The 26,286-nt window shown below is 35.9% G+C and overlaps 1 protein-coding gene across 12 annotated transcripts in view; it reads left to right on the top strand.

Annotated features, from left to right (window-relative positions):
* Positions 1 to 26,286, top strand: part of RPS6KC1 (ribosomal protein S6 kinase C1) — a 180,835-nt gene that overhangs the window by 132,202 nt on the left and 22,347 nt on the right. For all 12 annotated transcript variants that reach the window (XM_026001101.2, XM_072733288.1, XM_026001103.2 and 9 more), the window contains 4 exons: positions 5,702 to 5,749; positions 7,005 to 7,137; positions 17,314 to 18,909; positions 19,181 to 19,270. In XM_026001101.2, coding sequence (XP_025856886.1) covers positions 5,702 to 5,749; positions 7,005 to 7,137; positions 17,314 to 18,909; positions 19,181 to 19,270 — 1,867 coding nt within the window. The remainder of the gene's footprint in view (positions 1 to 5,701; positions 5,750 to 7,004; positions 7,138 to 17,313; positions 18,910 to 19,180; positions 19,271 to 26,286) is intronic.

Here is a 26,286-nt window from a genome sequence, read left to right as displayed (position 1 = left end):
GATCACGCCCTGGACTGAAGGCGGTGCTAAACCTCTGAGCCACCTGGGCTGCCCAAGGGTGTCCACTCTTACCATTTTAATTCAACATAGTAGTAGATGGCCATAGCAATCAGACAAGAAAAAGAAATAAAAGGCATCAAAATTGGTAGAGTAAGTAAACATCACTGTTTGCAGATGACATGATATTATATATAAGAAATGCTAACAACTCCACCAAGAAACTATTAGAACTAATCAATTCAGTAAAGTTGCAGTAAAATGAATATATAGAAATATGTTGTGTTTCTATTCACTAATAACTAGCAGAAAGAGAGATTAAGAAAATAATCCTGTTTATAGTTGCATTAAAAAGCATCATAAAATACCTGGGGATAAATTTAACCGAAGAAGTGAAAGACATGTATTCTGGAAACTATAAGACACTGATGAAAGAAATCGAAGCTGACATAAATAAATGGAAAGATAGATAACACCCAGCCTGCAGATTACAATAATTAATATTAAAATTTCTATACTACCCAAAGAAATCTGTAGTTTCAATTCAGTCCTTATGAAAATACCAATAGTATATTTCACAGGACTAGAACAAATAATTATAAAGTACATATGGACTCCCAGAGGACCCTGAATAATCAAAGCAATCTTGAGAAAGAAGAATAAGACTGGAGGTATCACAATCCCAGGTTTCAAGCTATACTACAAAGCTGTAATAATCAAAATGGTGCTGTACTGGCACAAGGAATAGACAATCAATAGAACAATGGATCAATAGAACACAATAGAGAGCCCAGAAATAAGACCATGTTTATATGGTCTATGAATTTATGACAAGTGGCAAAATTCTGCAGTGGGGAAAAGAAAGTCTCTTTAATAAATGCTTTTGGGAAAACTGGACAATTGCATGCAAAAGAATGAAACTGGACCACTTTTTTACACCATACATGAAAACTAAACTAGTCCACTAGAGTGGACTAAAGACCCTAAATATAAGACCTGAAACCATAAAACTCATAAAAGAAAACATAGGTAATAAGTTTTTGGACATCAGCCTTAGCAATATATTTTTGGAACTGTCTCCTCAGGCAAGAGAAACAAAAGTAAAAATAAACAAATGAGACAACATCAAACTAAAAATTTTATGCACAGAGAAGGAGACCATGAATAAAATGAAAAGGCAGCCTACTGAATAGAAGAAGATGTTTGCAAATGATATATCTGATAAGGGGTTAGTATCCAAAATATATAAAGAACTCATACAACTCAACACCAAAAAAAAAAAAAAAAAAAATCTGATTAAGAAATGGGAGAGGATCTGAATAGATATTTTTCCCAAGAAGACAGGTGGCCAACAGACATAAGAAAACATGCTCAACAGCTCTTATCATTATGAAAATGAAAATCAAAACTACAGGGAAGTATCACCTCATACCAGTCAGAATGGCTAATATCCAGAAGATAAGAAATAACAAGTGTTGGTGAGGATGTGGAGAAAAGGGAATACTCATGTACTGTTGTGGGAATGTAAATTGGTACATCTGTGGAAAACAGCATGGAGGCTTCTCAAAAAATTAAAAATAGAAATGCTATACAATTCAGTAATTACATTGCTGGGTATTTACTTGAAGGAAGTGGAAACACTAATTCGAAGAGATTACCTGCACCCCATATGTTTGCTGCAACCTTACTGTGATAGCCAAGATATGGAAGCAACCTAAGTGTCTGTATAGTTGAATGGATAAAGATGTGGTACATGTACTCAATGGAATATTACTTAGCCACCAAAAAGGATGAAATCTTGCAATTCGTGATAACATGGATGGATTGATCTAGAGAATATTATGCTAATTGAAATAAATCAGACAGAGAAAGACAAATACCATTTACTTGTATGTAGAATCTAAAAACAAACAAACAAATTAATAACAGAATCCTAATTATAGAGATGCAAACTTGTTGCTAGAGAAGAGGTGATTGGTGGGGGGGTATGGGTGAAATCGGTGAAGGGAATTAAGACATACAGACTTCCAGTTATAAAATAAATTATAGAAATATAAAGGGCAGCATAGGGAATAAGGCCAGTAATATTGTAACTTTACATATTGTAACTTTACAATAACTTTGTATGGTGATGGATGGTAACTACACTTATTGTGGTATTTCATAATGTATATGATTGTTGAGTCACTATGTTGTGTATCTGAAACTAATATAATATTGTGTCAACTATATTTTAATTAAAAAAAAAAGCCAGTCACAAAGGAAAAAAATATTTGCCAATAATCATTGGATTGTTGAACACGTTATATGATTTAATTCTTTGGAACCCAGCATTAGTACCTGGTTTAAAGTGAGCACTTCACTGGAGGTACAGTCTCATATTTTTCACTGTTTCTTGATGGAGAATGCTCAAATATAAATCTTTAGTCCTGACTTATTTTCTAAGCTCTATTTGCATATTGCCAGTCATCTTCTAAACATTTATAACTGAATTTGTTCACATGTGTTTATGAACATTTACTGTGGCAGAGGGATGTGTTATATGTTGGAGGAAATATAGTTTCTGCCCTGTATTAGTTTTCTATTGCTGTCATAACAAATTACTACAAACTTAGCATCCTAAAACAACTCTATTATGCCAAAGTTCCTTGGTTTTTGTTTTGTTTTGTTAGATTTTATTTAAATTCAAGTTAGCATATAGTGTATTATTAGTTTCAGGGGTAGATTTAGTGATTCATCAGTTGCATATAACACTCAGTTCTTATTACATCAAGTACCGTCCTTAACGCCCATCACCCAGTTATCCTATCCTCCCATCCCCTCAGGCAACCCTTAGTTTGTTCCCTATTGTCAAGAGTCTCTTATGGTTTGCCTCCCTCTGTTTTTGAGTTGTTTTATTTTTTTCTTCCCTTCCCCTAGGTTCATCAGTTTTGTTTTTTAAATTACACATCTGAGTAAAATCATATGATATTTTTGTCTTTCTCTGTGTCAAAGTTCTTTGGACCAGAGGTCTGACATGGGTCGCAGTGGGCTAGAATCAACGTGCTGGTAGGGCTGTGTTCCTTACTGGAGGCAGTGGGGAAAAATCCACATCCAGGTTCATTCAGGTTGTAGGTTGAATTCTTTTCTTTGCAGTTGTTGGACTGAACTCTTCCTTACTGGCTATCAGCAAAGACTGGGCTTTGCTTCTAGAAGCTGTCTGCTCCTTCTTATTCTTCCTGTGAGCTCCCAGAGGCCTGTCTCCAGTGCTGACATGTGGGCATCTGTAGCTTAGTGCCAGCAACCGTGTATCCCTCTCATACTTCAAATCTCTCTGATTTCCCTTTCTGCCATATCATTTCTGTGTTTCCACTTCTGGCCAGAGATAGTTCTCTGCTTTTCAGGGTTCATGGGATTTGATTGAGCCCACTCAGATAATCCAAGATAATCTGTTTTAAGGTCTGTACCTTAATTACATCTGCAAAGTCCTTTTTGCCAGGAACACAACATATTCATAGGTTCTGGAGATTAAGGTATGAATATCCTTGGCGACCATTATTCTGCCTACAATATGCCCATAAAAAACTTGAAATCTGGTTGGGAAATAGATAAGTGAACAAATAAATCAAAGGGGTTGGTTCTATATATAGTGGAAGAACAAAGAACGGAGAGAATCATTGTTACCTGAGTGGAATACAGAAGGATGAGAATTTGTTTGATAAAGTGGGGGTGGGGGGTGAGGGGTGGTGGTGGGTGGTGGTGGCACATGTGGAGAAGAAGCAATAACAGCAATAGCAATAATAGTAACAAGTGGCTATCCCAAGCACTTTTATAAGACGACTTCACTGAAATTCTCACAAATGGTAGATTCTGTTATCTGCCATTATAGCATCTGCAGATGAAGTTTTAATGTTTTCTTATTTATTTATTTGTTTGTTTGTTTGTTTATTATTTATTTATTTATTTATTTTTGTTTTCACTTTTAGAGTAGAAAGGGTAAAATTATATGGGGTAGTTGAGAGAATTAACAAGGCAAAAGCATAGCACATAGTAAACACTTAGTACAATGTAGGCAAAGAGAGGAGAGGGTGGATAGGAGAAATACTTAGGTAGTGGAGGCCAGTGGAGTGGTCACTGGCTATGAAGGTAGGGGACAAGGATCTTCATAGGGACCAAGGGAGCTTTCTGGTGGGGTGGTGGTGTTACATGGACAGTGGTGTTACGCAGTACCACAGGAAGAGAAACAGGGTCTGGTTTTATTTCTAGTGGGGACAGGGCTTGGGAAGAGGAAGGGGCAAGTTCGGAAGGTATCTGTGAGAATATTCAATGGAATTTAAGTGGAGACCTACGTAGTGTAGGTGAGACACTCGTAAGAGAGTTCAAAGAGGAAGTGTTCACCATCACTTCAAATTCATCATGTCTAACGTGGAATTTATTATCTTCTCCTTAGGCCGGTCTTGCATCTCCTGACCATTCTTTCATTTTCCCAAACTTGACATCTTTTTTTCATCCTTGACTCTCAGCTCTCTGGAAGGGGAACCCAAAGCCCTGTTTACAGTGTTTACAGATCTCTGTGATATAAATACTCCGAACCCATTTCAGGTAGTGGCTGCTTTTGTGCTACTAGGGTGGAGATGAAGAGCTCCAGAGGAAACTGTGTGGGCCCGCAAAGTCTATAATCTTTACTGTTTGGATCTTTATAGAAAAAGTTTGTTAGCCTCTGCTTAGAGTCTCTAAAATAATAAAATAGTAACATGGTAGAATAAATATCTATCTCTAGTCATTCTATCCATCAAGATGGGTGGGGGGAGAGGGGAATTTGAGGGGGTGATGTATGAGATCATGTATGGTCTTGAGGTGATTTTTTTGGACTTAGGTTTTTATTTTTATTTTTTCTGAATGAGAGGAGTGATATGATGTAACTTAACGTTTTTAAAAGAAAACACTGCCTGCTATTTAGAGAATAAACCATAGAGCAGCAAATAAGGAAACAGAGAAATCTGTTGGGACGCCATTGTTATAATCCAGGTAAATCTTTGGATCAGGATAATAGCTATGCAAGTGAGTTCATGTTTTGGATACATTTGAACAAAGAGCTGACAGGATTTACTGATGGAAAAAGAGAAACTAGGATGAGTCTTGGATGGAGAAATAGTACCAAAAGGGGTCTTAAGTTGGAGCCTGAGTTACTGAGATCACATTATACCATGTTGCTACATAAAGGGGTATTAAGAAGAAAATTGAGACTTCAGCAGTACATGTGATTTTTAAAAATTTCTTCTTAACCAAGTATGTTCCATGAGGAAAATTTCTCTGTGTAAAATAATTTTTCCTTTTAAGCAATATTTTTTAAAACAAGTCTAGGAAAACATAGAAATGTTTCTAAAATATGGGATTTTTAGAAAAAGAAACTATAATAAAACCTACTTTAGGTAAGACTGTTTTAATGCTGTGATTTGGTGGCTTAAAAATAAAAACCTATTTGGAAATTAACAGTTTTGATGGAATCAGTTCTAACACTTCCCCCCCTCAACACTTGATGGGATGAGCACTGGGTGTTATTCTATATGTTGGCAAATTAAACAATAAAAATAAATTTAAAAAATAAATTAATAAATGAAAAAAAATACTTTCCCCCCTCAACCCTTAAAGTATAGTTTCAAAAAGTTACAAGTTAGTGTTTCATTGTACTGTGAATAAATTATTACTCATGTCTTTTATGTAGGTTTTACTTGTAATGGATACAAGGACAGAACAGACATTCATTTTAAAAGTAAGTAGAATTTGTATGTTTAATGAATTTAGGCATTTATTTTCAAATTATGCTTCTGAAAGAGAAAGTATTTAATATTCCTGGGTCTTTGGATGTTCTCTTATGTTTGAGGTAGTCTATATTTATTTTACTCTCTATTCTTTATCACAGTTGATAAATATGTTATAGCATACATGTAAAGTTTTAGGTTATAGAGTATGGAAATGATAATTTGTATAAATTGAAGACTCATTTCCTGCTGTTATATAGTGAGTACTTTTAAACACATCTCTAATGCATTTTTGTGAAGACTGTACACAATTGTACTTTTGATTATGATTACAGCCCGAAAGAGTTAAAATTTTGCCTTAAAGTATCTGTTTCAGGTATTACACTCAGGGGAGAGTGTAATCTACATCCCTGGTCCCCTTTTTTATCTATACCCAATTCTTTTTCTCCATATAACTCAGTTTGTAACTAAATGAACGAGGAAAGAAAAAGTCCTTGATTTTGTAATTTCAAATTGAAATGGATTGTGATAGTATATATTCTAAAATATTCTAATTTAATCATTTCTATAGCATCTAGAATTAATTTCAGATTAGTTTAACATTTCTTTTTCAGCTACTTTTTCTTTTACTGGCAGTGTGATAGTATGTCACATTGACATAGACTGAAACAAATTTCTTTCTGTGTATACTTTATCACTGGCATTTACCCACATTTTTAAACCAGGGTATGATACCAGGCACTGCATACACCTTGTTACTTTGGAGAAGGCTTAAAGTAATCTTTATATTTTTTTGTCATAAAATTTTCAAATCGCCTGTTTAATCCAGGAATACCTTTTGTATCTCAGAAATTTGAATGATCTCAATGTCTACTGCTTTAAAGATATATATATATATATACACATATATCTGTATATATGTATATATATATCTGTATATGTATATATATATAAAATAAAACTTAAGAAAAGGTCATAGAGAAATAACTGTGTGTCATCCTGATGACTTAGTTTGAGAGCATCTCTAATAAAAACACTGACCCACGTAATTGATTTTAATGGCAGCTTTGTGGCATCTTCCGTTCTCTGGATTCACGCCAGATGCCATCAGCAGAGCCTCCAGGGACTGAGGGGCATAGAGCAGCAGATGAGTGGTTTCTCTGAAGCCCAGAGTAACTCGGATAGATTAGTTTGGTTGATAAACACAGAGCACAGCAGGCTCCAAAGGCAACTGAGGGTACAACTGACCTTTTTGTTCTCTGTCAGGGTCTAAGGAAAAGCAGTGAATACAGCAGGAACAGAAAGACCATCATCCCCCGCTGCGTGCCCAACATGGTGTGTCTGCACAAGTACATCGTTTCTGAGGAGTCCGTATTTCTTGTGCTGCAGCACGCGGAAGGTTAGTTTGTGGTTTAAATTGTTTACAGAGCAAAGAATGTCATCTCCTTAGCTTTTCAGTGTCTATAATGTCCTTTTTACTTCTGTCATTGCATGGGCAGATAAAACATACGAAACACATGTAAGAAACTGTTTCCTCATACCTCCGCACTCTTTGAGTTGTGAGGGAAAATGAAAACCCAGGTGAACAGCAGATTTCATTTGAACTACAGTAACATTCTTAGATATACATAACTACTTTATTTTCTCCCAGAGTTGAGCTACTGTGATGAGCACTTTAAGGTGAATGTGTGCTAAAAGAGCTAGGTTTTATTTTTGGGATTTTATTTTGTTCTCTTGTTCTCTACTAAAAGGATACATTAATGTTAGATGACAAAAATAAAAAGCATCCCCTGAAGAATTAATTAATTACCTCCTTTTTTAGAATGCATGGGTATTTGCTTAACATTTGACATTACCTAGTTATTCTGATCTGGGTTTTTACGAATACAGCCATTGGCATCACATATGGGTACAAAGCAGAGGCATGGTGCTCTGCCTTCAAACTATTTATGAAATTTCAGCTCATGGTAGAGGGAACAGGTGGCAAAAAAATACTATGTTTTGATTTGTTTTTGCCCTTTAACACCTGAATTTAAATAAATAGTCTTTTATTTAGAACGACTGAATACAGCATATGAATATAAATCCACATAATAAAATATTGCCTTTTGGCCTTAGGAGGTGTTTTTAAAATAGTAAAAAAAAAAATCTAAATTATTTTCCATGTTTCATAAAGGTGTTATTTTTATTTTTACATTACTGAGAATAAAGAACTGTTGTGTTTTACTAATAGGCATGACATTTGAATTTAATGCATTTTCCCGGGAAAATGAGTCATTGCTTTGTGGAATGAGGTCTTTTTATGATAACTAATGCAAGATTTTTGACGGGGGCAATAAACTATTAATATTGTTTATTATGAAGTACAGCACAAGATAACTACAGATGGAGGGAAGACCTCCATATGTAGTACTTAATAGGAAATTCAGAAGGGGCTCCATGGTCTCTCAGGTATTAAGAGAGTTAATTGCGTGTGTGAATTGGATAACTAATTCACCTTTGTTCAGACATTATAGACAGCTTTTATCTGAGGATACCAGTGCATTACAGACATTATTGAATTAGAGGTCATGTCATCTGATAGCGAAATACAGCCACCTCTGGTGTGGAACAAAATAACTTGCGTAGTAATAATCCATAATAATTTAGAACAAGGTCAGTAGGATGAATGTAATTATAGTCAATATTCTATTACCCAGTGTGGATTATTCATGTTGGAGATTATCTGTGGCAAATTTTCGATTCTAGTTTGCTTCTATTTGCAGCTTCTTCTTGCTCTTTCTCTTCCTTCTCCAGAACACACTTCAGTTTTTCTTTTGCCACCTTCTCACTTTCTCTTATACTCCTTAAAGCTGCTATTTCAACTGATTTTACTTTAATACTGACAAAATCTTTATAATCTGTTTGAAAGCCAAATGTCTGTGGCTTTCCTCTGTTTTAGATTATCTTTACCAAGCTTCTTTTTCTTTATTATTGGCCACATCTGACTTTGAATGGCTGCATGATACTAATTTGTCCTGGATTATATAAACTTGCCGGGAAAGGATCTCTTTTTGACTGTTGATTTGAGGTGTCTATTGCTTAATTTTAAGAAGATTTTATAACATAAAGTTATTAAATTATAGTGCAAGTAGGGACTGTAGATACATTAAATATCCAGCAAATTTATTGAGCATGTATTATGTACTAGACTGTCTCTTAGATGAGCAAGGCAGGAAAAGAGCTTGCCCGTTTGAAACTTACATTCTTCTGAAGAGTCAAACAGAAAACCAAAAAGTATGATAATATTGGCTAATAATGAGGACTATGCTGGTCTCTAACACAGTGAGCTTTAAAAAAGAACAAGGTGGGACACTTTAGGTAGTCAAAGAAGCCTGTTCTACAAAGGTGACATATAAGAGGAATTTTGAATGACAAAAGAAGTAACCATTTGGATGTAATCAGGAAGCACATCCTAGGTACAGGAATCAGTGTAAGAAATCAAAGGTAAAAACAATATCTGATGAAAAGAAAGGAGGCCATTTGGTTGAAGGGTAGTAGGTCAGGGCAATCCTGATATATGAGGCTACAGGGGAAATAGGTAGGGGTTTTGTACTGCAGGGTAAGGACTTTGGCTTTTATTCAAGTGTATTGGGAAACCATTGGATATCTAAAGCAGTGGCAAGATCTGATTTACATTTTAAAAAGATCACTCTGGCTATTCTATAGGAAATGGAATATAAACAGGCAAGGAATAGTAAACAAGCAGGAATTGTCTAGACTAGAGATGATGGTGGCATGGCTCGCTGGGGTTAGAGCTGCTATGCTTTAAGAGTAGACTCATTGGGACCTGCGATGGATTCTGGGTTAGGGAGAAAAGAATCTAGGCGAACTTTTTGGCTTTAGCTTGGGCAATCAGGTTAACTGTTTGATGGGCAGTGTGCTATCTTTTACATGTTAGTGGTGTTTGTTACCTCTGTGAATTAGAAGGTTGTGGATATATCATAAACACATTGCTTTCATATGTATAAATAGCTATTCCTGAAAAAATAAGTGTTGAACAATTGTTTTCTCTAATATGAATGCTTGAATATTTATGATTTGTGGCTTTAGCTCCCTTCTGCTTACAGGACTGTTCAAGATTCACGTAAGTCTCTTGGACTCATTTTCTTTCCATTTTTAATTCATTTAGTCAGAAATATATTGGTGCTTAGTAGGATGCAGGTTTAGTTCTAATGCAGCAGTGAACAAAACTGATGAGGACTTTGCCTACGTGGAGTTTATTACACTGAGAGGCAGAACAGACAATAAGCAAATACATAAGTAAATATATGTCAGATGGAGATAAATTTTATGGCGAAAATTTAAATAAAAGAAGGGAAAAGGGAATGCCAAAAGGATGATGTGGGGGTTACTATTTTATCTAGAGTGGTCACCTTATTAAGTAAGGGACTTTGGCCACTGACCTGAAGGAAGTGGTGGGGGGGGGTGGCATTGTGGCTGTGTGAGGGAAGGCCATCTCAGCAAGAGAGAACAAATAGGCTTGGAACCAAGAGTATACTTGGGGTATAAGAAACAGCAAGGTTACGTGGCTAGAGCAGGATGGGAAGAACTTAGAGAGATGTGGAATGCAGTGAGATCCTCTGATCCTCTGTGGTATTAATACACCATTTTAAGAACTTGATTTTTTTTTTTTTTTTTGAGAGAGAGAGAGAGCATGAGCAGGGATGGGGGCAGAAGGAGAGGGAGAGAGAATCTTAAACAAGCTCCATGCCCAGAGTGGAGCCCAGTGTGGGGCTCGATCTCACAACCCTGAGATCATGACCTGAGCTGATATTAAGAATTGGACCCTTAACTGACTGAGTCACCCAGGTGCCCCAAGAACTTGATTTTTTATTCTGAATAGATGGGAAGTCGTTGAGGGATATTGAATAGAGGAGTGATATTGAACAGAGGCCTCTCTATGGAAAATGTAGTCTAGGAGGGCAAAGGCGAAAGCAGGGAGACCAATTTTGGAAGTTTTCGCAGCAATCCAGGTGAAAATAATTGTGGCTTGCACAAAGCGTTGATGGTAGAGGTCATGAGAAATGGTTATTAGATTAGATATTTGAATTTATTTTGAAGATGGAACTAACATGATTCTGCTTTATACACCTGCAAGGTTTTTGGCTCACAGAATTGAAAGAATGGAGTTCCCCTTTACTAAGGTGCAGAAAGCTATGGGAGGGGTGGATTTAGAGGGAAAAAATCAGGGGTCAGTTTCGGACTTGGAAGTTTGAGATGCTACTGAAATGTCCAGGTGATGTTGAGTAGGCAGTTGGATATACCAAACAGAATTTTAGGGGAGGGATTGAAATGTTTATTGTTCCTCTTAATGAATTCCTTATTTTAACTCTGGAGAAGAAAAGGTGAGAAAATAATTGTATTCGGTCAAGACCATGTGTGTTATTAAAACCCTAAGTTCCTAAACTTAGGGATTATGACATTTCATCATCTGTAACCCAGCATTTAGCAGCATACTTCATACATAGAAGGTGCTCAGTGTATAACTGCTGAATACGGAGTAGGTCAGAGAAAAGGTGAAATGCCTAGATTAGAAGGAAATGACTGGAAAAGCCTGCAAATGTGGATACACCAAATAGGTGGGGAATGAGAATGGGCTTGGCCTCAAGTTACTTAGGGACCCAGAGGGTGAAATGATTCTCTTTTTATTAACTAATTCTTTTTAAAAAAATTATGAAACAACTATATAAAGCAATACATTTGAATTATATATAGAAGTATATAAAGTAAATATAAAACTTCTCCCTTTCTTGTCATTTAATGTCCAGTTCTGCTCTCTAGAAATAGGGAGAACTTTTCCAACGTGTATAAACATATACTACTGACCTGTCTGGTTAAAATAAAATGGATGTTACATGTTGTTCTATGGCTTGTTTTCTTCCTCCATCTTAACAATGTGCCTTGGACAACTTTCCTTATCAGTATGTATAGGTCTGCATTAAGAGAGATCACTATAGGGATTAAAAACAAGGATTCTGGAGTCAGACTGTGTTAGTTTGTGTGACCTTGAGCAAGGTATTTAACATTTTTGTGCCTCCATTTCCTTATCTGTAAAATAAGGGTGATAATTACCTGCCTCATACAGTTGATGTGAGGATTAAGTAGTTGATATATGGAAAGCACTTAGAATAGTGCCTGGCATATGGTAAACACTATGTAAATATTTGCAAGTATTGCTGTTGTTTTTTTGAATAAAGAATATTGGGTTGTACAGATACCATAACTTATTTAACTACTCCCTTATTAATTAGTGCTTAAATTGTTTCTTGTACTTTTACTGTATATCTTTGTGTATTTTTGCTTTCTTTTTTAAGAATTTTATAGCATGAGTTTTTTGACATAGAATTGCTGGTTCAAAAAATAATTTTGGTCATTGTATTCCAGCAATATTTTTCATATATATAAAAGTCAAATCCTAATTCTGGTCAAACAAATTTAACAGATATTCTTTGTGGTCTTTCAGAAAACCAATTAATTAAAATTTAATGAGAGAATTTTTATTAAACTTTATGAATTGCTAATTTCATAGCTTAAAATAGCTAATATTTCCAAATTTTATATGCTTTATGCGGCTTAGAAAGATGTCATTCATATTTATAAAGAGTTAAAAATTGTAAATACATTAGGTAGATACATTATATTTTCAGATTTAGCAATAATGAGCTTTTTTTAAGGATAATGTTTTTAATGTTATAATAATAATGTGTAATTGTGTAAGCTTATCTATTAGGCCTGATATTAATTCGATAGAAAGTAAAACACACTCAGCTTTTGTGAGTGAGAAATTTCAAAGGAAATAATGTGTTCTTGTAGGTTTTGTGATTTTCATTATTTTGTAATTGAAAAAAGTATGAGATAGAAAAAAATTTTGTATCCATATTTCTGTATCAATCATTAAATTTAGCTGGGCAAAGAATGGAAAAGGGCTAAAATGGTTTCATTCTCTCTTGTGAAAAACACAGTTTTTACAATTCATTTGTTTTGGCCAGGAACAAGTGTCATAAAGAAAGTGCCAACCATCACATTTAAAAATTCTATGTAATAATGAGAAGAATGGAAATTAAGTGAGATGTATTCGATTAATCAAATTGGTCAACTTGCTAACATCCAATATGGGCAAGTTGCTATGAAGATGGCATTAACACACATTGATTATAAGATTATGGACTCTGGTACAGCCTTCCTGTAAAGCAGTTTTGTAACACATATCAGAAGCATTAAACATATTCATGCTTTTTGATCTAGTATTTTCATTTCTGGGGTTTTCAAGGTTATAAAGTACTTCCATATAAAAGTACATATTATTTTAATTCTAATAGTAGGAGATTGGAAATAATGTAAATGTGTAATAATAGATGAACATTTAAATACCTCATAATATCTATCCCTTGGATATGCTACATAGCCATTGAAGTTCATAGTCTCATAAAAATTAGGAAATGTTTATGATGTGATGTTAGTCACAAATAAAAAGCCTGAAAATAAATGTAATGTACAAATAGTTGATATTGGTGTTTTTAAAAGATTTATCCATTTATCTGAGAAAGAAATCGCGCGCGCGCGCGTGTGTGTGATATCAGCTCACAGCTACACACGTGTAGGGGAAAAGACAGAGGGGAGAGAGAGAATCCCAAGCAGACGCCTCACTGAGTGTGGCCTGATGTAGGGCTGGATCCCACGACCTGTGAGATCATGACCTGAGCCAAAATCAAGAGTCAGACGCTTAACCAACTGAGCCATCCAGACGCCCCTAGTTATTCGTGTTTATAGGTGATTTGTAGGTTTTGATTTTTTCTCTTCTGCATTTAAATTTTGTAAATGAAACCATGTATTTGTTTTAAAATAGGAAGAAAGCATGACCCAAAATAATGACATTATTAATATTTATAGACCCTTATTCTTAAAAGATTTTCAAAATACTTGGAAAGATGTCATCTTTTTATAACCCAATTTCGTAAGTATTTATTTAATACATATTATTTTATATGTAGGCAGAATTCTCTCCTTTGTAGATATGAAGACCCTGCAATCTGGTAGAGGAGATGATAAAAGTATAAAAGTAATATTAATATGAAACAGAATATTTTAAATGTTATAAGAGGGACTAAGTGATAGAAAAGATTCAGAGAAGATAGGAGTAATATCCACTGAGGAGGGATGTCAAAAAATTGGTAACAGAAAACAAATTCTCTTTTTTTTTTTTTTTTTTTTATTTAATTATGATAGTCACAGAGAGAGAGAGAGAGAGAGGCAGAGACATAGGCAGAGGGAGAAGCAGGCTCCATGCACCGGGAGCCTGATGTGGGATTCGATCCTGGGTTTCCAGGATCGCGCCCTGGGCCAAAGGCAGGCGCCAAACCGCTGCGCCACCCAGGGATCCCCAAATTCTCTTTTTTAAAATTGAGAGAGAGAGAGAGAGAGAGAGAGAGAGAATAAATTCTGAGGAACCAGAATACTTGTTTGTACAGATTTGGTTAGGATTTTGACAAGCAGATTTTGGAGAAACTAATAAAATTCTTAAGTGGTCGATGTAGTTTGAGTGAAAGCCCTCACATGGGTTATATTTGGAGAAATTCAGTTCAGATGGAATTATTTGGTGAGTGGAGGGGGAGGACCAAACCATAGCTTGACACTTTGTATTCCTGAGGGGTTCAATGCCTCTGTGGAGTTGGTACCTCATTCAGTAGGTTGAGGGGATTGGGTTCTTGAATGGAGAAAAAATGTAAAATCTGTGCTAGAATGGAAGATTAATTGGGCAGCAATTAGTATGAGAGAATGATGCAGAAAGGAGTTAAAGCAGGCATCTGATTGTAGCTATAAAGTTATTGCAGGAAGCAGACTGGCCAGAGGAATCAGTAGAAAAGGAAGGCTGTGTGAACCATTATGGGCATATCCTATAGGACTTGGAAACTTGCCAGAAAGAACAAGGGAGAAAAAATAATCTAAGTTTGATCTAAAGCTTTTGTGTCAGAATGGCTTGGAGGTCAGAAGGAGGAAGTGATCTGGGGGGAAAAAGAAAGAATTTAAGCACATGGAAGTTTAGATTTCAGCAGTTCATCCAGGTGAAATTGGCCTAAGAATGAATGAAACTTATCTTAGCACTTTACTCTAGGTTCTGTTTCTTGCTGTTATTAGAACTTTGCAACTGCAGAGACTGTCTACTTTGTGTTGGCATATCTCATTCTGAAGAGTTATCACCTGAGTTAAAGAAGCACTGACTGAACGCCTGTCATGTCCTGCACACTGTTTAGACAGTAGATACAGAAAGATGAAAAAGACGGCCCTGTCCTCACAGTAGTCCCCATCTAGGAGGATGGAAAACAACACACGTTGTTTTAGTTGGATTATACAAGGTTTCCAGCTTCAGGTTCAGGCTTTATTGTTAGCATGCCACAACAGGGGTATTTGTGATAAGAGGAATGTGGCTGTTGTCAAAAGATGAAAAAAAGATGGAATCAATGCATAGCTTCCTTTGTGAGTGAGTTTCAAAGCTATATATGAACCTTAAATTTTATTTGAATATGATATGGGGCATAGTCTAGTGAGGACAAAGTTAGCTAGAAAAAAATGAGAGGAAAAAGTTATACACCATAATGTCCAATACTACTAATTATTAGTATGGGGGGGGGGGGAGGTTGTTAACTGGGTCATGGGGAAAGGAGCTGAGTATCTTAGGATTAATATTATGACAACTACCCCATATTATGCCCTTACTCTGTAGTAGGCACAGTACTGGGTGCTTTTTGTATTTACTGAGTTCCTCTAAATGAAATGAAGTGTAAAGTACAAGAAGATTTTTTGGGATGCATGCACTGACCTTTTTATACATATAATTGACTGTCAGAGATTATTTCTCTTAAGATTGTTACCTTTGGTATAGGATGCTTACTTAATAAGGACACTAAAAATGTGCTGAAAAAAAGTTGCCTTCTCCATGTTAGTAGAAGGATTTATTTTTAACACATTATTTCCCATATTTGAAAGCTACAGTTATTATATCTTCACAAAATATGCATCTATAAATTATTGTTTATAAGATTTCTAGATCAAGTTTTTTTTTTCCTAAAGATTTTACTTATTTATTCATGAGAGACACAGAGAGAGAGGCAGAGACATAGGCAGAGGGAGAAGCAGGCTCCCTGCAGGGAGCCCAATACAGATTCAATCCCAGGACTCTGGGATTATGACCTGAGCCAAAAGCAGATAGATGCTCAATCACTGAGCCGCCCAGGTGCCCCAGGATTTCTAGATCAAATTTAACTATTCTTCTTGTAATACAGTAAAGCTTTGGTAAGTTTTTGATACTTATTATAGTTATGTATTCAAAGATTCTAATGAGCAAAACAAGTTGAGTTTTTTGTTTTTTTTTTTTAATTTTTATTTATTTATGATAGTCACAGAGAGAGAGAGAGGCAGAGACACAGGCAGAGGGAGAAGCAGGCTCCATGCACCGGGAGCCCGATGTGGGATTCGATCCCGGGTCTCCAGGATCGCGCCCTGGGCCAAAGGCAGGCGCCAAACCATTGCGCCACCCAGGGATCCCACAAGTTGAGTTTTTAATGGTTAACATAAAACAAGAAAGATAAGGTGAACATTTAGTACATCATTAGTTCCAGATAAAGAATTCAGTTATTCATCAGTTGCATATAATACTCAGTGCTCATCACATCACATGCTAATTGAATTTAAACTAAAAAAAAAAAGAGAAAGAAGGTAAAATAACAAGTATTGCTGTTAAAACATTGGATTCCTTTGTGTTTATTTGATTTCTATGCTTTCTTTGAAATTGCTTTTTATGATTTTACTTTTTTATAGGTTTCTCATATGTATCAGAATACAAAATCAGAATTATAGTACCTGGCCTCTTTCATGGTTGCCCAATTAATTTTCCTCAATTGCTTTACTTGGTTTTATACAGTACACGACATGTATGGTGAGGGGGAAAATGGGAAAAATGTTATTAATATATCATTTACAATGGCATAATTATATACCAGATGCCATATCTCCCTTCTAATCTTGAACTGGATATTTTCTTTCTTTCTTTTTTTTTTTTTGAACTGGATATTTTCAAAATGGAATAATATTGTTGATTCCCCCCCACTATAGTACATACAATTTTAAGTAGCACTTATTTATGTATTTCCACTTGACCAATGGGCCATGCTTGAAAAAAGTATTACATAGACAACCCAGAACATAATCAGATGTTTCAAATCTAAATCATATTTAAAGCAGTGTGCAAGCTGTGGGATTTCATTTTAGTATTTGTTAAACTAATTTCCAAGGGAGAAATAGGTTGTCAATTAAAAGATAATTGGTATCAGGAGATATGTTTAACACTATACTCACCAGTCTGCAATAACAAGAAAGCATTTCATTAAAATGCTTGTTTTAGAGCATACTTGATATTAATGGATATCATTGACTTGTTCTGGGTTGATTATTAGAATACTCTGTTTTTCTAAGGGCTTCAATAAGTAGCCATTATTTTGGGGATCTTAAACATTTTTTTGGTTATACTTGTTCACAGGTGGCAAACTCTGGTCATATATCAGTAAGTTTCTAAACAGAAGCCCTGAAGAAAGCTTTGACATCGGGGAAGTGAAAAAATCTACACTTACTAAAGTTCACCTGCAACAGCCAACTTCTAGTCCTCAGGACAGCAGCAGCTTTGAATCCAGAGGAAGTGATGGTGGAACCATGCATAAAGTTTTGCCTTTGAAGACTAGTCTTACTCCAAGCTCTCAAGATGATAGCAACCAAGATGAAGAAGGCCAAGATAGCTCTCCCAAATGGCCAGATTCGGGCTCAAGTTCAGAAGAAGAATGCACTACTAGTTATTTGACATTATGCAATGAATATGGGCAAGAAAAGATTGAACCAGGGTCATTGAATGAAGAGTCTTTCATGAAGATTGGAGGGAATGGTGTTGATGCCAAAGTTATTGAAAGCTTCCCAACACACCTTGCTGCTGACAGTGACAGCCCGAGCACCCAGCAGATGGCTCATGAGCTGAAGTTCTTTGCTGGAGATGATGCCGTAGAAGCAATTAGTTCTCCAGGAACGTCAGATTCCCTTAATAGATCTAAAAACAGTCCCATGGAATTCTTTAGGATAGATAGTAAGGATAGCACTAGTGAACTCCTAGGCCTTGATTTTGGAGAAAAATTGTATAGTCTAAAGTCAGAGCCTTTGAAACCATTTTTCACTCTTCCAGATGGAGACAGCACTTCCAGGAGTTTCACTACTAGTGAAAGCAAGATAGAGTTTATAGCTCAGGACACCATTAGCAGGGGCTCAGATGACTCTGTCCCAGTTATTTCTTTTAAAGATGCTGCTTTTGATGATGTCATTGGCACTGATGAAGGAAGGCCTGATCTTCTTGTAAATCTACCTGGTGAATTGGAGGCAACCAAAGATGGTGCAGCAGTGGGACCTACTAAGTTTACACAGACTAATGTAGGCATAATTGAAAGTAAACTATTGGAAGCCCCTGATGTTTTATGCCTCAGGCTTAGTACTGAACAATGCCAAGCAAGTGAAGAAGAAGGCACAGAGGAATTGAGTGATCCTTCTAGGCCTAAATCCCATAGTATAGCAGAGAAACACAATGCACAGGGGGATCTTGGGATGTTATTTGTAGCAGCTGTTGATCATAGTAGTTCAGGAGACATGTCTTTGTTACATAGCTCAGATCCTAACTTCCAAGGACTTGGAGTGGTTGAGTCAGCAGTGACTGCAAACAACACCGAAGAAAGCTTATTCCATATTTCTAACCCACTCTCAGGTGCTAATGAATATAATGTAAACACAGACACTTTAAAAACTGAAGAAGTATTGCTGTTTACAGATCAAACTGAGGATTTGGCTAAAGAGGAACTGACTTTATTTCAGAGAGACTCAGCGACTAAGGGGGAGAGTGGATTAGCACTAGAAGGAGACAAGGAAATACATCAGCTTTTTGAGGACCTTGATAAAAAATTAGCACTAAACTCCAGGTTTTACATCCCCGAGGGCTGCATTCAAAGATGGGCAGCTGAAATGGTGGTAGCCCTTGATGCTTTACATAGAGAGGGAATTGTGTGCCGCGATTTGAACCCAAACAACATCTTATTGAATGATAGAGGTCAGGAACTTTTGCAAATGCATTTCTTTTTATTCGCTGTTGCTTCCAATTAACTGAGTAGGCGTTTTATCTTGTAATTAGTATCTTCATTTCCTGTCTAGAGCTTCATTATCAGTGCGGCAAATTCACCCCCAGTAATAGCTTCTAGTACTTAATGATGCCATTATTCTTAATGATACTGTTTTTAGCTACAAAAGGAGTAATTACAGTTCACTTCTGCAGAAAATGGAAGAGAAAAATGTTTTGATTTCTCCTGTCGTTTTGTTTTTAGGACACATTCAGCTAACGTATTTTAGCAGGTGGAGTGAGGTTGAAGATTCCTGTGACAGCGATGCCATAGAGAGAATGTACTGTGCCCCAGGTTAGAGCAATCTCCTAAAATGTTTCACTTGAAAAAGTAGTTCGGCAGCTTTCCTTTCTTTATAGAAGTTGTATTTTTCACTAACAGTTCACATATGTGTTGGGTTTGAGTATCTCTTTAATCCTTCAAAAGAGAAAATTTGGGGATAAAACCATTATATATTCCATAGAGGTGTGTGTGTGTGTATGTGTACATATTTGTTGTTGTTAAACAGGTTTGTACTTCTCTTAGAACTGACAGTGAGTTCTTAGAAATGTCTTAACTTCTTACTGTTTAGAAAAGACCTTTAAATACCCCAAGCCTCTTTAAATGGGTGGTTTTTATTTAGATATGAGAGGTACTGATGAAAGAGGTAAAATCCCTAAGGATAAAAATGGGCAAAATGTGGAATTTTTAAAAAATGCAATATTGTGACTTCAGTGATGAGTCAAGCTGGCATGGTAGAGCAGATTTGAGAGTCCTTTCTGTATCTGAGACATTTTAGGAAGCATGTTCTTCTTGGTTTAAAATAGCCAGTTTAGCCAAATATTTGACACAACAGGTTTCTCTTGCTCTTACGGCATTGTCTTTATTTTTTTAAAATTAGAGATTTCTTTCTGGGGTGTGTTAGATCCTTTGCTGATAATTACAGGTCATTTAAGCATCTGAATTGGATTTGAGTTAGTGTCTCTGTCAGTGCAGATGGGGGCTATATTTGAATCCAAAGTTCGTTCACCTTTTGCCTAGCTTTCAGCCTCTTTGGATGGTCAAAGTTGCTTCACTTGTCACCCCACTGGCTTTCAAAGGAGGTTCAAGCTGATTATGTTGACATGATCTGCTTAGTTGTTGATTAATACAGTATTTAATGCTTCCTAGCTAACCAGTGTATTATTGATGCTAACATTGTTTCCCTGCATAATGGGAAATGATTATAATTAGGATTGAAAGAGCTATATTGTTTTTAGTTACAACCTTCATTGTTAAGAATTATATCTGTATTGGGGAATAGCGAAGTTTTTCAACCTGTGAAGCAAATATCCTAAAACTATTTCCTGAAACCAACGATTTGGATTTTTTTCTTACTATTATACTGTTTCCTTTCTTCTTTCCTCAAATTAGGGGTATTTGATTTTATTTCTTCCTAGGGGCAATAGAGCATGCCCACATTTTTTGTTTCTCTCAAGTAGATAATATGTTGTTTTTTGAAGGCTTATTAGTATGATTTAGTTAATGGGATAACAAAAATAATTTCATAGTGAAATCACTTTATTATGGTTATCTGGTTTTTTGTGTTTTTTTTTCTCACATCCTTTTCTAATTTGATAATAACATTTTAGGTACCAATGTACATAAGTACATATATTAATTGAATGATGGGAGGTTTTATGAATTTGGGAGGTTTTATGATCAAAATTAAGTCCAGGAGTTCTTTTTTAATGAAACCTATTAAATCCAGAAGTGAAGTAAAATATAAACCTCACATCAAAACCAAATGTTTATGAGACATTGTTTAATGTTTATAACTGACACCTTATTTACTATTTTTATTTTCACTCTTTTATTGAAAACTATAGGGTCATCCTTTGCCATTCTAGCAAATTGTTTCTTCAACGTACAGTCACATTTAGCATTCATAGCATCTAGAGAATTTTAATATATGTGGGCCAGAGCTATACTACATTCACCAACAAATACATACTTCTAATTTTGTGTATTGAAATACTGAATTTAATCCAGATCAGTTTCCAAATTTTCCTTTTTAAGCCTTTCCCCGGAAATCACAATGCTCACACCTTACCAGCAGGTGGCAGTCTACCATTAATGGATTTTTGCTGTCCTCTTCCAGGTTGCCCTTCACTAACGTTTGAAAAAAGCTGTCATCTGAAGAAGGGCTTTGTTTTAATTATTTGCATGAAAGAATTGTACTTTCAAGCTTTGTGAATTTGCAAAAGTGTCCTAGCATTATGGCATGCATTGAACAATGTGGAAAGTCTCTTCTTCTATTCTTTGGGCTCATTAATTTGTTTTATCAACGAGGGAAGAAACAAAACCAGGAATGGCCTTCACTGAAAAGTAAAGCTGGTGTTGTTATGTAGATGATCGTAAACCCAGAGAGTTACAGAACTCAGTTAAGTCCATGTTCTCCCTCCCCTTGCTTATCATGCAAGGGGAACTAGGACCAAAAAAAAATGGTAAATTACCATTTGTTTCAAAAGCGAATAGCCCTACTACTGATAAAAACTGTAAGCAGGCTCTCCTCTTCTATTCGAAGGGTGGGTGCAATGCTAATATGCTAATATTTCAGTGCCTAAAAGTCACAAATCCATTAACACATGGAGACAGAGAGTACTTAGTCATCTTTTGGTCTGCCCTTAGAAACACTGAAGGGTTGCAGTAATCCTCTCCCACACCCCCCTGCCTTTCCGTTTTCCAACTCTAACCTTAGTATTATTGTCCAAGTAACTCTAAAGCATGGTAAGCAGCTGATGTTTGGTTAGAAAGTAAAGTTGTCATAAGATTGTGATGAGAACGATCCACTTCTGTTTAAACAGCATGCAACCTCTACCCCGACCCCTCCTCCCTCCTGGGAATCCTTATCACATATTTGTCCTAAAAACATGATCCACCTGCCCTGTACTTTATAGTATCAGCAGTGTATCTTTTCATCTTGTGGATGATGTGCCTTTATATTTTGAGAAAAATTTCCAGTAACAGATTCGATTTACATGGACAGAAACCTGAGCACATGCCAAACTAGCAGGGGGGCCATTATTCTGCTCTATAAATAAGTTTAAAAAAGAAACAACACACACACAGAAACCTGTGAATCAACATGTTTTGGTCTAATTGAGGGGAAAAGCAAGATAGATAAATTTTGAAATGCAAATGATCACCTTCTGTTATTTAAGTATACTTTCTGCCAACTTTGCGATCTCCGATTTTAAAAAGTCACAGTCCTTTCAACAATGTGTACTACCAAGGATATCTGATGTTCACAAGTTTCTACAACAACACGAAGAACTCTCTTAAAAAGTTGCCACTTTTTTATAGTAAAGAAAACAAGTCCGATAACAAAAAGACAAAACCCATGGAGCTTTCTCTGTCTACATCTGTGAAAAAGCCAGCAAATAAATGGCTGCAGCTGCTGGCCGATCAAGAGGGTCTTGAGAATACGAATTCACTGATCAAACCCAGCCCTGTTTTCAAAGTAGAAGCCATTCCTTTTAGCTTCACTTTGTATCCTTAGATTATATAAGATGATTCTCTAGAAAGGTTTTATTTTAAATAAACATCATTCATGGTAAATAGGTTCCTTTCATACGAGAGAAACACAGGACAGAGTTCAGGAAGGGAAAAAGCAAAGAATAGACTCCAAAGTGGGAATAGATTGTCTAGCGTGACAACATAAACACAACACTGTCTAGTTTCCATATTAGGAGACCGTTAGATACTTTATCAAGAGACTTTGAGACAGGTTCTCCTATTTTTCGTTGTGAGAGGTTATAGAATAAAAACTGGAGTAACTTGATTATTCTTCTCTGGAGGACTTCCTTGTAGCTACTCTGATTTTATTTCTGTATTTCTGCGCATGCGCGCACACACACAGGATTTTATGTGCTGTCTCATAACTATTCATTTATCATAACATAAAATAAATTTTTGTTACAGTGTTTTAAGTATAAAGGAAGAATAAAGTGTCAAGAAAGTATTTTTTTTACCAGTATTTTTTTCCTTAAGTCTTGACTCTCATCATAAAAAAGCAGCTAGAAAATAGAACCTCTAATAGTAAGCATATAAAATACAAGACTATATTTGAAAGTTTAATACATTATCTAAGGCAAGTGAGTAAAATTGTTTATATGTTCGTTATTATGCTAATATAATCACTTAAGTTTCTCATTCTGGTCTTCACAAGTCGATATGGTATCCTATCAGTGTGTGTCCTTCACCTTTATTTTCCACTCCATTATGAGCCTTTTATAAATGCTTGAAATTTACATTGACATTTCTCGTTGAATACTTTTCAGACTTGAGAATTTATAGGTGAATATGTGTGTAAATTGAAGAAGTCCAAAATGCTTTTTACTGCAGTCCAATCTCCACGCTCCCAGATGTCAAATGACAGCTTTGCTTCCTCTCTTAGGCGATTTCACACTTGGAAACAGCTCACAGCTGACAGTGAAAAGTGAAACATAGAAAAATCATGCTGAAAACTATCTGCAAAATTCAGTTTTAGAGCATGACGTTTATTTACTACCACTCTTTGCTCTTCTAGCCTGACTTTATCAAATAGTCCATGAATATATTTTTTGAGGGTAGTCTCCTCTGTCCTTTTTCATAAACGTGTCTTACATGTTATTTGTTGCTTTTTAAGTGTGGTGCTCTATATGATAGTTATGTATTTGATACTTTAGATCTAGGACTCAGACCATGGATGGTTTAAAATATGAGGCCATCATAAGTTTAAAATTTAGAATATTAAGGTGGAATTGAGAATTACCACCCTTCAGTATTTGTCCTACATCAGCCGTTAACTCATTGCATGTTATTTAAGACTTTCTAGACCTTAACTTATCACTAGTAAAATAGATTTGTTGAGTATAAAAAAGATCCAGATATCAAGTCATCTAATACCCTTCTTACACAAAATGTCAGAATTCAAGTTCATTTTATTAAGGAAGAATTTTTTTGCCCAAGGATAAATACTGATTTCTTATCTAATATTAGTGGGGTGAAAATAATTACTTCACTTGAGGACTTTCTAAATATATATTTTTACTCATTTATAGAGTGTTTACATAATATATATGATGTAGAAATGAGGGGTTTATGGATAGTATTTTCATTTGAAGGAGAAAAGCCAAGATACCTTTTGAATAGGGTGAAATTTGATTGCCAAGATCCTCAACAAAATTGTTTAAGGAAGAAAGAATCATTTGGATATGAGAATTTTTGGGTCCTGGGTAACTTCACCAAACATGAAGGAATGCAAAGAGAAACCAAATGAATATAGATGTGTCTTTTGAAATAATAACAGTATAAGCAGTAAATATGACTATATCCCTGGTGTAGGCTTTAAACTATTTTTTCCCCCAAAGGAGGAAGAAGAAAAAGGCAAGAGGGAACTATAGAAATAATTTTTAAAAGGGTAAAATATTTGTAGTTAATATTTAAACATTATCTTTCAAACACTAACCTTTTGTTTAATTTATCCTAAAGCAAAACTCCACCAGTAACTCTTATACATGGTAGATGTTTTAATGTTTTCCATGAACGGTTAGCAAGTACTTTTAATCCTCTGCCTTTAGCTCTTACTGTCATAAAGACCAAATCTATATCTTCTTTTTTTTTATTATTATTTATTTATGATAGAGAGAGAGAGAGAGGCAGAGACACAGGCAGAGGGACAAGCAGGCTCCATGCACCGGGAGCCCGACGTGGGACTCGATCCCGGGTCTCCAGGATTGCGCCCTGGGCCAAAGGCAGGCGCCAAACCGCTGCGCCACCCAGGGATCCCTCTATATCTTCTTTGGGAGAACCAGTAACTTATTAAGTTTGCCATAGAATAGTGAAAATTTTACACTGAGGAAAATTCTCTGACGCATTTCACCTCTGTATATTGATGAAGCTTGTGCCAGGAATATAGAGTTATATGAAGATAAACAAAAAGAACTTCAAGTCAACTCAAATATAACCGTGTCCAGGCAAGTCCCTCCTGATGGAAAGATGAAATACTTGCTTAATATTAGTTTGAAGGTTTGGGACCTTGGGATCCATCCCTAGATAGAATGTATCTTGGATCCCTCACAAATCCCCCAGTGATGAGCCAGTCATCTTCATCTCTGCATTAAGGTCACTCCATGTTGAAATAGACCCATTCTGAAATTATTCTTCTCATTAGGACAAAATGTGGTTTGTTCCTACTGATGGGAATGAGGCAGAATAATAGCAAAGTGTTCCATCCTTGTTATTTGCCATCTTAGTGAATAACACATTAGCTCTTTTCAGGAGAAGAAATTCTTCAGCCGTTAGAACTGAGCATTTTTAAGAGCCGGTTAAAAATGTTTTCATGCAGAAGAGGTGAAATACAAGATCTCTGTATGTTTCATGATACTACCTGATATATTGGAGATATATCAAGCTTTAGATTATTAAAAGATTATTAAAAGTTAGTTTTAACATCTTATTTACTCCAAACTTTTTCTTTATGATCTTGGACAGATTCTTTTTTAAAAGAGGAACATGAGACTAGATAACTTAAAGTTTTAAGTAATAGCTGCATTGTAATGCTTCTAGATTTTCAGGCCTAAGTTGATTTTTGGCAACTGTTCAATTACTTGGCCTCACTACCATATTGTTATAAAGAGGAAAACTATCTCTTACCTCTGATTTTTTTTTAAAGATTTATTTATTCATGAGAGACAGAGAGAGTCAGAGACATAGGAAGAGGGAGAAGCAGGCTCCATGCAGGGAGCCTGATGTGGGACTTGATCCCAGGACCCGGGGATCATGCCCTGAGCCAAAGGCAGACACAACCACTGAGCCACCCAGGTGCTCCTACCTCTAATGTTTAATGCAGAAGGGGTAATGCTGAGTCCTAAACATTATGTTCCAGGGCTATTGGCTAGCTACTTTGACCAAATCATCAGTTTCTATACCATGGAAAAAATCTTGTCAGTTTGAATCTCCATGAAGTAACCAGGGCTTTCTCCTTCCAAGCAATTATTCACAAATGCTTCCTTCAAATAAATGTTTAAAAATGCTAAGGTTTTAAAAAATTGATGACAAAGCAAATGGGACTCCTTAAGCTCCTTTAATAGTGGTGCATGAAGCTCTGCTTGCCTAACATGGCAACAGCACTGGAGAGAGAGGGGTGGGAACTGCGTCCATCATTTTCACAATTTTCAGTTAGCCTTTTTCTCATCAATCAACTTTAATGGCTTTGGTTGGGTAACACTGTGACACCCGATGGCTATTCAGAATGGAGTTGTTGTGATATGATCAATGGAAAATGGAGCATGCTGTTGGTGTTTTTT

The sequence above is a fragment of the Vulpes vulpes genome, chromosome 13, assembly GCF_048418805.1.
Source record: "Vulpes vulpes isolate BD-2025 chromosome 13, VulVul3, whole genome shotgun sequence".
NCBI classification, from domain to species: Eukaryota; Metazoa; Chordata; class Mammalia; order Carnivora; family Canidae; genus Vulpes; species Vulpes vulpes.
This window is presented reverse-complemented; position numbering and strand designations above follow the sequence as displayed.